This window comes from Oryza glaberrima, chromosome 4, assembly GCF_000147395.1.
Source record: "Oryza glaberrima chromosome 4, OglaRS2, whole genome shotgun sequence".
In the NCBI taxonomy this organism is placed as follows: domain Eukaryota; kingdom Viridiplantae; phylum Streptophyta; class Magnoliopsida; order Poales; family Poaceae; genus Oryza; species Oryza glaberrima.
In genome coordinates, this window is record NC_068329.1 from 24,420,920 (window position 1) to 24,435,162 (window position 14,243).

General features: G+C 46.7%; 2 protein-coding genes across 2 annotated transcripts; one reads left to right on the forward strand and one right to left on the reverse strand.

Moving 5' to 3' along the window:
* Positions 1–4,559: 4,559 nt before the first annotated feature.
* Positions 4,560–5,245, reverse strand: LOC127769495 (uncharacterized). Its single transcript, XM_052295083.1, has 2 exons — positions 4,918–5,245; positions 4,560–4,820 (listed from the first exon to the last, which is right to left on the reverse strand). The coding sequence occupies exons 1-2, from the start codon at positions 5,101–5,103 to the stop codon at positions 4,560–4,562; spliced, it is 447 nt and encodes a 148-aa protein (XP_052151043.1). The 5' UTR covers positions 5,104–5,245.
* A 4,590-nt stretch (positions 5,246–9,835) lies between these two features.
* LOC127771227 (scarecrow-like protein 27) lies at positions 9,836–12,633 on the forward strand. The gene has a single exon (XM_052297083.1). The coding sequence runs from the start codon at positions 10,202–10,204 to the stop codon at positions 12,332–12,334; it is 2,133 nt and encodes a 710-aa protein (XP_052153043.1). The 5' UTR covers positions 9,836–10,201; the 3' UTR covers positions 12,335–12,633.
* The last annotated feature ends 1,610 nt before the right edge of the window (positions 12,634–14,243 follow it).

Sequence of the window (14,243 nt, forward strand, 5' to 3'; positions counted from 1 at the left end):
AGAATTATTATTCTTCTGAAGAATAGGAAGAACACATTATTTATACACCATTTAATCATCAAAGTTTTGAACTTCACATGATAATTGAGGTCTGAGGGTCGTCACATCAGATTATTAGAAACAGATAAAAAATCTTAAGCCAAGGAGGAGGAGAGCTGGGACCGTGGCCGTTGCCATATCATATCATATCAGTGACTGTGGAGTATCAAATGTTGATCAACAAGGTACTACTACCTTGATTCCATAATCTAAAGAATTCTAATTTGTTTTGAAGATTTTAAGGAGGAAGGAAAAAAAAACTATGACACCTCCAATTAAATTAGGAGTATATGGGTAGCGGGAGGTTGGTGGAGATATAGTGAGGAGAAATGTAAATAAAGAGTTGTTGAAAGAAAAAGACAACTACTCCCTCTGTTTTTTAAATAGATGACATCATTATTTTTTGGACGCACGTATGCTCATTAACTTTTGGAGACCTCTCTTAGACCATCTCCAACAGACCATACAAATTAGACTCTTCAAACATCTATATAGCTAGCTCTCTAATTGATTTGGCAAGTAAAACTAGTTGCTCACTCCAACAGCCTCTTCACTCTAGATCTATAATAGTGGGACCGATATATCAGCCTCATAAATGTTCTTCTCCCTCCTCTTTTTCCCCATCTTCGTCTTATCCCACTAGAGATGCCGACGAGGAAGGGGGTAGCGCTAGACGAGGCAACACCGATGAGGATTAGACGGTGCGGGAGGGCGGAAGACGGCGCGGCGGAAGGTGAGGCGCCTCTTCCGCTGTCCTCAGCTCTATCCCTGTCCGCCCCCGCTACTTCAAGACCAGCACTCCAAGGATGAGCTCGACGCCGAACAGGGTAGTGGCAGTCGATGCTGGAGAAAAGGACGGCAGTAACTGTGCCCGAGCCCATGCCAACTCCATCCTCCTCCTATGGTGATGGTTGGTGCCTCTGGGCAGTGCCTCCTGCTGTCCCGCACGTTTCCTTTCCTCTGCCTCCATCTCCTCCCTACAACCACTGCGGCCATCACCGCAAACGCACCCGAGTCTACACCGGCTACTTTCCCGTGGTTGGCATGTATACTGTTCCCTCGAGACTGGCACAAGGGGAGAAGGGGTGGTGGTAGGGACGTCGGCGGATAATAGCGATGCAGAGAAGAGAGATGCGTGAGAGCAAAAAAGAAGAGGGGGGATAGCATATGGGGCCCACAATTAATAAGTGAGTGTGGTTGATCAAATTTGGCAAGTGATTGGTGGAGGGATTTGGTCAACCGGATGGTTTGACCATTCAGTGGGAGAGGTTGTTGAAGCACGATTTTTAACTGAAATTATCAAAATTTAGCTTGAGAAGACTGATGGAGTGATTGTTGGAGAACGGAGATGCTCCAACCCATCAGGAAAAAAGCAGCAAGGAGGTCGTGTTCGGAGCTCATCGGCCCAGCAGATGGCACCAATCAGGCCCAAACCTCTTGGGTCACCTAAAAGGTGTCACCATGGGCTTGCAGGTGTCAAGTGTGGAGCCGCAACGACCCGTACGCAGATCGGTTACAACCCCAATCCTCCACTGTCTCTCGACTCTCTCTGCGTCCGCTTCTCCAACCGCCCTCGCGGTCGCGGCGCCTCCCCCGTCCGCAAGCCTCTGTGCCGCTATACGCGCAGCGTGCGTCGTCAAGTCTCCCTCTGGCGTCGCGCATGGCGCGGACAGGGTGCAGTGACATCAAGACCTTTTCGTACGCCGATTCCCAAACTCAACGGTGTTCCCTCCTTCCTACGGTCTTACCCGGGCGTTTCGCTGTATCATCTGTTGTACGTGAAAAGGCGTGGTCAGGCCTGGACGCTGGGGAGGCTTTCGAACAGAGGAAGAGTTCCCGCCTCTCCGACGGGATGATGAAGCCCTGATCGACGGGCCGGCTGCGAGGTGCACCGGCTGTTGTTGTTAGCTTGGATCTGGGTTGGGATGTCTGTCTTTTCTGGAGCAGCCAGTTTCTCCTGCCCATCACATTTGCCTTATTTTACTAGCCGATTGTTGGCAAGATTGAGGTGGAGGGGGGACATTCTTGGGAAGATTGAGATACTTGTCACAGTATTGGACTCGTGTGTGGCATATGCCCCCCAATGCACATGGATCACTCCTCGGGTTGGCAACTTTAACTATAAGTACTAGTACTGCACTACTGCTTGGTTGTTCCAGAAACCGAAGCTTGTTTCTGCACACCTTATTTTTGTCAAGTCAACGACGATTTTCCATAGAGCTTCTCTTGGATGAGACTAGTACTTGTGCTTGCTTGCTTTTGGTGCAAAACTGCAATCTCTAATCTTCCTCTAATGATGTTAAACTGAGAGGCAGCAGCAGCAGTACTAAGAGCAGGTGTAATAGGAGGCGCTACACCGGTGCTAAAACAACCACGTAAACTGCAACGATGAGCTGGCGGAGAAAAGGTATGAGAGAGAATATGAGTGAACGACTAAATAGTCGCTCAGCTACACACGCGTTTCAAAATGATGAAAGGCTCACGGACAAATCAGAGGAAACAGGAAGAGAGAGAACCAGATAAATGAGGAATAAAATATTGTTTGCATTAGCTAATGTTGAAGCCTGTTTATTATACAAATTAACTACTCTGTTAGCTATAAATGATGTGGATAAAAGTATAGCTCGCAGTAAGCGATACCATTAACCTTGCTCTAATAAGCTTGGGGATTTGAAGCGAATGTATTCTTTAGTCAGGACACAGAGGCGTCAAGCAGGGCACCGTGACTTACGGAGAGCATGCTCAGGAGGAACAAGCTCGGCGAGCGAACGTACGTACTGTTGTGTTTACTTGAAGCAAGGTTCCAACCCAAGATTACCAGGATCGATGGCGAGTTACGCACGAGGCCAACAGTACTCTTGTGAAGACTCCATGTCTTTGCAGAGTTGCAGGGTGTTGGATTTGTGGCTAGTGCTTGTTGTTGTATGGACCCACCGAGTTTTCTTTGGTTGACAAGCAGAATAGCCAGTGGAATGAACAAAAGTGCACACAGCGCTCCCATCCCAGGTAAGCACACAAAACGCAGAGGAACAAACAACAAAGCATGCATGCCATATTGCCATGCGCGGCCTGAAATCTCGGCTGGGATGGAACTGATGATCAGGGAGGTTTGTTCCCAACTTACACCGCATCTCCATATGTGGTGGACTGGTGGTCAACGTGAGAGTTCAGCAAGAGCTAGTAGAACCGATGCGTAACTGATAGCTGCAATATTGATGGCCAGCACCAGCAGTGTACAGATGGTAGTAGAACACGTGATTTCTAAATTCCGGCTGGGCGCGATTTATGTTGCCGCCTTGGCCCCTACTTGCAATCTTGCATGCATGCTACACACAGGTACGTAATAACAACACCATCATCACATCATTGATCGCGCCCATACGTCGGGCATGAATTCACTTGTCCGGATGTCCCACTCCAATTACCCTACCTAGTATCGTGCTAGCTAGTATAATTAGGAGCGTTAATGGGCTACAGCCCACGATTTCTTTTTTCTTTTTACAGTCCAACTTAGTTGTTTTTCTTTTCTTTTTTTTTTCTCAAACACGTATACAAAATTCAGTCCAACCCTTAGGATTTATAGGCTAAAATTTTTTACATATTACTAGGCCCAAGAATGCATGTTTGCACACAAATTAAAATATTGCTATGACCATTTGAGCCATGACTGATAAGCAATAAAAAAGGATTAATTAAAGATAGTTTACCATTATAACTTTTATATTTATATTAGTTATGGTCTGAAATCTAATGCTAGCAAATAGAGTACGATTAAAGAATATATAAAAGGACTCCAAAATTAAAAATTAAAATTTAGACTGATTGATACATGACGATAAAAGACCATAAATTAGCAAAATAGGTGATCGATATATTTTCCCAAAGAAACAAGTGCCCATGAGATGGAGCTCCTAATGAATGCTGGAACGGACCTAACGATCATGGCGGCCGGAATTAAACAAGAGATAAGAATATTGCAATTCATAAAATGATTGTCTAATTGCATATATATGTGATCATCCGCTGTTTGAATAAGGCTATAATAATTAGTGTATGTAGAATTGTAGCTGGGTATATATATATAATAATAGGCTGACAAATGTTGAAGATCGATCTGTTATTACTTACTTGAGTAGTTGGCACATAAAGTTATCTTATCTTATCGACGTGTAGAATGCATATTTATGATTCATGTTTCTATCAAGTTTTGTATATAGTCAACATATAGTTCTCACACGGCTATCAAACTTACATGTATAAACATGTGTGTGAGCTTCAATTCATATTTCAAGCAAGCAAAATATCTAGCCGGCGAGCTTTCTACAAAACTACACATTCTACGATCTATTTATACCGATAATATTAATTTATTAGCAAATTGAGCATATATAAGAGCAAACAAGCAAGAATATGCACCAGAATTAGAGATTGAACACTCATATACATAAATCACTTAAGTTGCATATTAGTAATTAAGATCATCAGACAGAGTCAGAGAATGCCACAGAACGACATACTCATCAGTTGTGAGAGGGGGGATGGGTTCTAGGGCCAGCGTAGTCCAGATGAAACGCTGTGTCCACCCTTCGCTCCTGATGAGAGAGCCGGTTCGAAACCCTAACGACAATCGTAGTCTGAACTGCACCTGGTGATGCCATTGCCACTCCGTCCTTCGCCTTCGCATCGTCCCCGCTAGCCATGTGATGATCCATACTAGTACTTGATAAATCCTTCTTCTGGTTCGTTGGATCAGAACCATGAAGCTTCATGCTTGCCGCATCCTGCACAAGGGAGAAGCATGGAATAATTAGAACAGCCAAAAAAAAGGAACACTTTATATTCCGATATATACCAAGTTATTCCTTCAACTGCACCAACCTTGTACGGCGTAGGAGGTGACGACGATGGTTTTAGCGAGCTGACCCTGCCAAGGGCACGAAGGCGGCGCGCCTCGCATGAGCCGACGAAGAGCGCAAAGAAGACGACGACGAGGAGAGCGGCGACAGCGGCAGTGAGCTTAAGCTGCATCTTGGGAGCCAGCTGAGGAGAGGTCAAGCAAGACATGGCAAGGCACTAGCTAGGCACACGAGTAGTGATAATGATCAGCAAGAAGAAATGGATATGAAGGGAGACATGAGGTGATCTTGATGGCAGTGTAATGAGCCAAGGATCGAGCAGCAAGCGTGCAAGGAGGGAAACAGAGAGAAGGGCCACACGGAGGGGTTGCCGTTGGGAATATATACAAGGGCAGAAAGTTGCATGGGTTAAGCCCGATGGTTTCTTAAAAGCTGTTCATAGTACAGTAGTAGTATTTGTTTCCCAAGTTCTATGACACAGTTAGCTATGTGCTATGTACATTGTCTTTGTTTTTTTGTATAGGAGCGGTGAGAAGGCCGAGAAGACCTAAATGTACTGTGTCCCAGAACTGGACAAGAGCTGTGATTTTCTCTTTGGTTAAGTGGGGATTAGTGCACGATCTGAAGGCCAAGACATTAAGCAAATGTAAATCCAGCCCGCTAATGATAGCTGAAAAGTTGGATCACTTTTACCGCCATCTGTTCTGGAAGTACTGGAATACTTAAGTAGGAAGCGTCGTCACGCGGATTGAGTATCGTTTCAAATTCAATTACCCCCTCGGTTAATTACATGAGCCGCTGAACACATCAACGCTGATCCATGTTTCCTTCCTTCAGAAACTAATCTTCAGTTAGTCCACTATCACGGATGCAAGTTTGAACTGAAATGCTGCATACTCCATACTGGCGTTATGCTTATGCTACATTTTTTGTACGAGCATCCCACACACAGTAAACGAGTGGGAATCGGTGCATGAAAGAATCGGAGCAGAGGAGCACGTACTACCAGTTTATACCACACACTAGTGATTGTGTGGTAGACTGGTAGTACCACCACTTCGCCTGGGGCGCAATGCCATGCGATCCGTGGAGGTGAAAAACGACGAGTTGCCGTGGGGATTTGCGTTTGGCAAGGGAGGTTTTTTTTGTATGGCGGAGTGGTGATCGTGAGAGATGTCGGATAAAGCTGCCGCAGCGGAGCGCGCGCCCCGTTTCCCCCCGTCTCCGTTGTCCCCACGGCGGGCGTACATACGTACGGGTGCCCATTGCTACCGGCTACGCGAATGTATAGTATACCCACCTTATGCGTACCATGCACGCGTATCTGCAGATCGATATACTTGGATCGGTTTGTTACGTGAGGAACTCGATGGGCCGGTAGGGCCGTAGGGGGTAGAAATTGTTGGATAGGCTAAGTTTCAGGAGAGGCCCAGAAAATGGGTTAGACCAGGCGGAATAAGTTCACATTGACTCCCTTAAGTAGTGACTGAATGTAATTCGTATCCTTAAACCGCAATACCGGATATCTACATTCCAACTATTAAAACGATGTAATTAGACTCCTTTAGCAGTTTTGGATGGCGATTTTACTAACGTGGCGTCTACGTAGCACTGTTGATCAGTCTGCAGCATTTATGTGGTGCTTCGGTGAAAACATATATGTGGGATCCATTTGTCATTCACACATTTATCCTCCGCCTCAACCGGAGGCCGGTAGCCTCCCACTGGGTAGGGAGCTCCTCCCAACCTTGCGCCCCCGCCCACCGCCCCCGTCACTCCCAACCTTGCACACCCAGCCGACCTCGCCCGCTGATGTCACCGCTGCTCCAGCCCCACTTCCCGCGGCCGGCCGAAGTTGGAAAAAGGGGAGAGAAAGAGAAATAGATAAGGGAGAGAGAGAGGGAGGAGGAAGAAGGGGAAGGGAAAGGGGAGAGATGATGACATGTGGGGTCCACAAATATTTTTTTTGTGTAAATGACAATGAGTCCCACATATATTTGTTAATTCTAGTGCCACATAAGCGTCATGTCAATGCCATGTAGGATAAAGATCAGGTCAACACCGTCGCGTATGCGTCATGTCAGCGAAACCGCCCTCTAAAACCACCAAGAAATTTAAATTGCATCGGTTTAAATAGTTGGGGGTCGAGATATCCGGTATTGTGGTTCAGGATACGCATCAAATTCGGTCACTAGTTAAAAGAGTCAAAATGAACTTATTCCTAGACCAGGCTGTAGTCTCGTCTCGGTTTGCCAATTAAGATTGTCTTCTTCACGGCCTGTTGCGAAGGTGATCGGGAAATTTTCTCGTCTCTGCTCATTTATTTATTCTTTACATTTATTTTTAGAGAAGGATATTTTTTATTCAGTCTTTACATCAAATCGGATATATGAAGTTAGTCCCCTAAATAATTCAATCTGAAATTTGCTTCTATGAATATTTGAATTAAGAACCTTATAGTGCTACTCAAGTCACTACAATTACTTGACTATATGCCCTATTTATGCACGAAATTAAGAACCTTATAGTATGGTTCCTATTTTAATTCAGAAATTTAGTTTCTACGTAATCCTCCTAAAATCTGACCATTTCAATGTCCATGGTTTCTTCTAGTCTGCAATGAAAAATGCCCAGAGGTATTTTGGTTAGCTCTACAAGGTGGTGAGCTAGCCTGTCTAGGTTCGAAGTCTCACTCCTTATATTTATTTGATATTACGTCCTTCCCTAATTGGTACCAACCGTTGTCTGAGAGATTCTACGGTTTTCTGAAAAGTGAAAACTAGTCACCTTAGATTATGCTGCTCTTCCTCGTCTTTTCTGTTGCGCGTGAAACAAGATAAGCTATAAGTGAAAAATAATATAGGATTAATTATTATGAATTTGAAAAAAATATATTTTTTTACGAAAACTTTCATACAAACAGGTTTTACATGGGACGTAATAGTTTGAAAAACATGATCATGGATAAAGAGGAAGTAATCATTTGGAATCCAGAACGCAGCTTTGTGTAATTGCGTGCTCCACTGCTCCGAAGTAAGTGGGCAGATGCATCAGCATTGGGGCTGTTAGGCAGATTGGCATTGGAATGAAATGTAACATTCGAACTAATTTCAACCTCCCACATTATTTGATGACAAGGATGATAAGGAGATTCCCCGGAGAGATAAAACCTGAAAAAACAGCCAAGCAACGTCAGATCATCAAACAATTTGAAAAAAAAAATCATCCTCGTCCCTGTGTAAAGTAGGAAAAAAAACTTTGGTGATTTGGTCTGAATATTGCAAGTTGTGGTAGGTGACACCGTGACAGCGGTTGAATTTGTGGAAGACCTTGTGCCTACTGTTCTTTGGTCCAATCTGATATCCCAGTACTGTCTGCGTTGGAGCAATGAGAACTTATTACGGTGCTGTAGATGTTGTCCCCGTAAAGCAGGACCAGGAGTTTGGTCAGGTCATATCATATCACATCTCATATGCATACATTTGCGCACGGTCCTTGTGCTGCAGCTCTCGCCTACCCCCGTGGCAACTCGTCCTGGAGGGTTTTCATTGTGTCAACTGTCAACACGACAGGGCATTGAAAGGAAAAAAAGTTTACCAGCGTCCTTTGCGACCTTGACTGATTTTCCCTAGCAAAGTGGCTATTGAGACAGAAGATAGGCCAGATTCATGTGCAAGCAATGAAGAAACGTCCTTGTGGCCGTGTCACCACACTATCACCACAATCCTTAGCAGGCTCGCATGCAGACGCAGGGCTACAGCTACATTGTCATCAGGTTACACTTGCACCTGCTATTTTTTTTAACGAACACGTAAAATAATAACACGTGAATAGTGTATTAGAAGAAAAAAATATTTATTTACACAATACAAATCAATCAGACCGATTTATAGCAGGAAAGAGAGAAAAACAAAGGATAAAGGAAGAGGCCCAGGGAAGAGAGAAAAACCAAAGATAAAGGAAGAGACTAATCATATCGTCTAGAAATACTATTAATAGAGAATCTAGAGAATGATATTATATGGAGTAGATATCATGGCTATACCATTTCAAAGATATAGTAATACCGTTCTTTAGTTCTCTCTATTTCAAAAAAAAAAATAAATCTAAATTTATCTTTAGAGTTTGATTCTTTTTGAGACAGAGAGAAATCTAAAAAAAAAAAACTGTTTGCTCAAAACCATCGCCGAGCAAAGGCAGGAGCAGAATGTGGATTTTTAAAATAATTTTTAAGCATTTTTAACTTTTAAAATAAACTCATCAATAATTTATTTTCAAAACCTGGTTTAGCGGCTAGCCGGCGGTGCGTGCCCGCTTGGCGTCGCTGTTACTCCAACGCCGACGCATGACGGCGTGACTGCGTGAGCATTCGCTGCGTTCCATGCCGCGCAGGGGCGGTTTGCGAGTTGGCCCAAAGAAGGGCCGGGAAAATGCGGAAGTTGAGCGCAGCATGTCAGTTGGGCCGGCAATTACGTAGGCTCGGCGGTTGGGACTGGAAGACGCGGGCCGTGTCCCAATACAGCCCGGTAGTGTGTAGTGGACATACCTCTCTACACCATACGGACTTACGGAGTATGCATTGACGGCGATTCATGGCGTCGGACGCGAGAACAACTACAGTGTATAGGGGAGATTACCAACGAGAAAGTTAGCCTCCAATCCGAAACCGAAAGTTCGTTTCAGCTCCTGTTATGATCCATCTACACCTTATGTAGGAGTAAAATCTAAACAGAGGTACTCGTACTGCTCCACTTGCAACTGAGAGGAAACGAACTAGTAACCGTCAAAGCTAGCTGGGCCAATCGACGCGTTCGAGGTCCACAATTCAAGCTCGCGGGGGCAAAAAAATAAAACCCAGATAAGGTATCAGGGAGTAATAATAACGATGAGAAACCAAAGAGAAGAAAAACAAAAGCTATAGGCAGAGATGGGGAAAGAGAGATAGGGAGAGGGGAGTACACTTTCCAACCTTTTTTATGTTGCACGCATCTACTCCTACTCCTATGGACCATGGCACCGGTAGAGAGAGAGAGAAATCCAAGGCAGGCACCCACCACGGCAACCCATAACTATACTGGTAGTAGCACGGCCGCACGGGCAAGAGGACGAGACCGAGAGCGCACAAGGCTTTCTTCTCTCCATCTTCGCTGTTCCACGGTCCACACCCACGCACACAAGCAAGCGGCCTCATCTGTTTTATTGTTTTTCTTGATCCCCTTCCCTCCATATCTCTCTCGCGCCGATCGAGAGGGGGGCGGGCGGCGGGCGGCGGCGCGCGGCGGGAGCATGCGCGAGTAGGTTGGTAGATGAGGGCGGCACCCTTCAGTGCCGACGGGAACGGGGCGGCGGAGCTCGCGGGGAGCATAGAGGCGCTGCTTTGGCCGGAGGACAAGGGCGGCGGCGGCGGGGGCGGCGGGGGGTCGTTGCTGGTGGAGCCGAGGTCGGTGCTGGACTGCAGGGGGAGCCCGAGCCCGCCCAACTCCACATCGACGCTGTCTTCGTCCCATGGTAGCGGCGCGGCGGATTCTATATCTACCGGCGTGGCGGCGGTTGCGGAGAGCAGCGCAGCCGCCGCCGAAGCCACCAGATGGGCGGCCCCCGGCGAACACGGCGGCGGCGGTGGCGGTGAGCTGCCGCCCATACCGGGGGCCCTGGATGTGGGCTTCGTCGCGGAGGAGAGCTGGGACGCCATGCTCGGCGACGCCGCGGCGGCGGCAGGCCAGGAGCAGACATTTTTGAACTGGATCATGGCTGCCCCCGGCGACATGGAACCCCAGGCGCCGGGGCTCTCGCAGCAGCAGCTCCTCGCCAATGCCGCCGGGTTCGGGTTCCCGCTGCAGCATCACCCCGGTGGCGTCTCCTCGCCAGCCGCCCTCGCCTCCGACCTGTCGTCCTCCGGCGGGAGGTCGCTCACAAGCAGCAGCGGGAGCAATAGCAAGGCCACCTCCGCTTTCGGCCTCCTGTCGCCCGAAGCGGCGCTCCAGCCGCCGCCGGCGACTACTGCGCCTTTCCACAACGGCGCTGACATGAAGCCCCCTCTCCTTGGCTTGCCATCACCCACACTACTCCTCAACCAGCATCAGCCGACGCCGGCCTCCACCTTGTTCATGCCGTTCCCCTCCTTCTCCGACCATCAACAACAGCCACTGCTCCAGCCACCGCCGAAGCGCCACCACTCCGTGCCCGACAATCTCTTCCTCCTCCACAACCAGCCCCAGCCACCGCCGCCGGCGCCCGCGCAATGCCTCCCGTTTCCAACGCTACATAGCACGGTACCCTTCCAGCTCCAGCCTTCGATGCAGCATCCGCGCAACGCGATGAAGTCAACCGCGGCGGCGGCGGCGCAGCAGCAACACCTCCTGGACGAGCTTGCAGCGGCGGCGAAGGCAACCGAAGTCGGCAACTCCATAGGCGCGCGAGAGATATTGGCGCGGCTCAATCAGCAGCTTCCCCCAATTGGGAAGCCTTTCCTCCGCTCCGCCTCCTACCTAAAGGACGCCCTCCTCCTCGCGCTCGCCGACGGCCACCACGCCGCCACCCGTCTCACGTCTCCGCTCGACGTCGCCCTGAAGCTCACCGCTTACAAATCCTTCTCCGACCTCTCCCCCGTGCTCCAGTTTGCCAACTTCACGGTAACTCAGGCGCTTCTGGATGAGATCGCCAGCACAACCGCGTCTTGTATCCGCGTCATTGATTTCGACCTCGGTGTCGGCGGCCAGTGGGCTTCGTTCTTGCAGGAGCTTGCTCACCGCTGTGGCTCTGGCGGTGTGTCCTTGCCGATGTTGAAGCTCACGGCCTTCGTCTCAGCCGCCTCCCACCACCCGCTTGAGCTGCATCTTACTCAGGATAACCTCTCACAGTTTGCTGCTGATCTTGGTATTCCATTTGAGTTCAATGCTATTAATCTCGACGCATTTGATCCTATGGAACTCATTGCTCCTACAGCTGATGAGGTTGTTGCAGTAAGCCTCCCAGTTGGTTGCTCAGCACGCACTCCACTCCCAGCTATGCTTCAGTTGGTGAAACAGCTTGCTCCTAAGATTGTGGTTGCTATTGACTATGGCAGTGATCGGAGCGACCTCCCATTTTCCCAACACTTCTTGAATTGCTTACAGTCTTGTCTATGTCTTCTTGAATCACTTGATGCTGCTGGCACTGATGCGGATGCTGTCAGTAAGATCGAGAGGTTTCTGATTCAGCCCAGAGTGGAGGATGCAGTTCTTGGGCGGCGTAGAGCTGACAAAGCGATCGCTTGGCGGACAGTGCTAACATCAGCAGGGTTTGCACCTCAACCACTCAGCAACCTTGCGGAGGCACAGGCTGACTGCCTCTTGAAGCGGGTGCAGGTCCGAGGCTTCCATGTGGAGAAGCGTGGAGCAGGCCTTGCACTCTATTGGCAGCGTGGCGAGCTTGTATCCGTCTCAGCATGGCGATGCTGATCACACCTGCCTCGACCATCATGATTCCTACATCATTTGCAGGCATGTTTAACTCCAGTAATATGAATTTTGTCTTGCAATTTAAACATTGCAAAGAAATTATTATCATGGTTGTTGCACACTCTGTTGTTTATTAGGTAGGCCTAATGGATTTGGCAATCTTGGTATGAGTGTCTCTGTAGTGTGTGACCAGTGGCTATGGCCTCTAGGGTCTTACCACTATGTTATTGCTCTCCGCTCAATTGGCCACTTCATGTTCTTGGAAACATTTCGTTGTGAATAGATAAGATAATTTGGCATGTTGAATGTCCTTATGACAAGCATTAGTGTGTATATGGTGCTGTTTTTAGTTCTTTTGGTGATGTTTGGTAGATTAGTTGTTGATTCACTCATCCTCTGATATCTACACGCACGAGGCATTGCATAGCTTAGCCTGTCATTTTAATAGTAGGAGGGGCTAGGCTGTCATAATATCCAAACGGAGTGCATTATCAAATTGCTTGATCCAATGATTGCTAATTTGATGTATGGATCTGTCTAAACTCAAATATGCATTACACTTACATGCTGGAATAACCATAACTGAATATTACAATGGCAAATTTTATTGTTTTACACAAATAATATAGCTTGGGATATTATTCATTATTGTCACACTAGACGATTTTGCTGAAAAAAAGGTATATGCCATGATTTTGAAACAAAATGCACGCCGGTGTAAAGGTTTTCTGTTTAGTGGAAACAAAGAATGGTTAGGGTGTCCAGGGATGGGTGCAATGGTTAGTTTGTTCTGCTAAACATCTGAGGTTTGCAGCATTAGCAATTCCTGTGTACAATAGACCAAATTGGAAAATTCCTGTGTACATCTGAGGTATGCAACATTAGTAATATATAGCATGATGAATTAATTTGTTTTAAGTTCTAATCAGTGAAGTGTATGTTTGAATGGTTTATACTACTGAAAATAAAAGGAGGGCATGGATGATAAGTAGTTGTGACAAGAAGAGGTGAATCGGATAGAATCAGATTTTATTTTGGTCCTTTTATACTTGCTAGCTTTTGTTGAAGATTCAAGAATAGTTGCCTGCAATTGGAGGACAAGGAATCGATGTATACACTGATTCTACGGCGGAGATTATGTTATACTTTTCCTCGCAAAAAAAAAAGATTATGTTATACTTTTATGTTTTTAAGGCCTATACTCACTAATACTTCATAGACTTCATATTCCTCAGAGTTTGCAAATGCAGACGATGCACATATTTGTGTTCTGCTAATTGTATATAGGGATTTGTATTTTGGTCTTGAATAGCTCAAAATTGGCGATTTTTGTGATTCATCTGTGCTTTTGCCAGTGTAGTTTGAAATTCCTGGCTGTTTCTTTTTGTTCATCCGAAACCTTGGAGATAAAAACGGCCATCTGGATTATCTCTATAGTTTGCTTTTGAAAAAATATAGCTCTAAACATGTCCTCACAGTCACACTAGAGAGCAGCAGAATTGCACAGCAGCTCAGACTTTTCATTCAGCTACCATTACTACACAGCTCAGACTAATGTCAAAAGCAACGTGCGAATTTCCTTGGTTGCATATGGTTACTGTATTCTGCTTTTGCTCAGAACACAAATCTATTACTACTACAGTATTTAGTACTCTTCCTGTCCTACTAGAGTACTAGTACATAGTAGTAAAGTGTTTTTGCCTTGTCATCGATTACCCAAATTTCATCATCGCTGCGTGTAGGTACAGCTGGTAATCACCTTTAAAATTGCTCGTCACCCGCGCAATAGAGACTTGATGTTGTTTGCTCTCATCCGTTTCATATGCACCAAATGTACTTCTGACCCATCTCATGTGCTATGCATGCCCTACTCGTGCTGTTTCCTTATTAATCGTGCTCGTTCAGCTGT

Coding starts and splice junctions, on each gene's coding strand:
- LOC127769495 (XM_052295083.1), bottom strand. CDS start 5,103: ATGTCTTGCTTGACCTCTCCTCAGCTGGCTCCCAAGATGCAGCTTAAG. Junction 4,821..4,917: donor CACCTCCTACGCCGTACAAG/GTTGGTGCAGTT, acceptor TCCCTTGTGCAG/GATGCGGCAAGCATGAAGCT.
- LOC127771227 (XM_052297083.1), top strand. CDS start 10,202: ATGAGGGCGGCACCCTTCAGTGCCGACGGGAACGGGGCGGCGGAGCTC.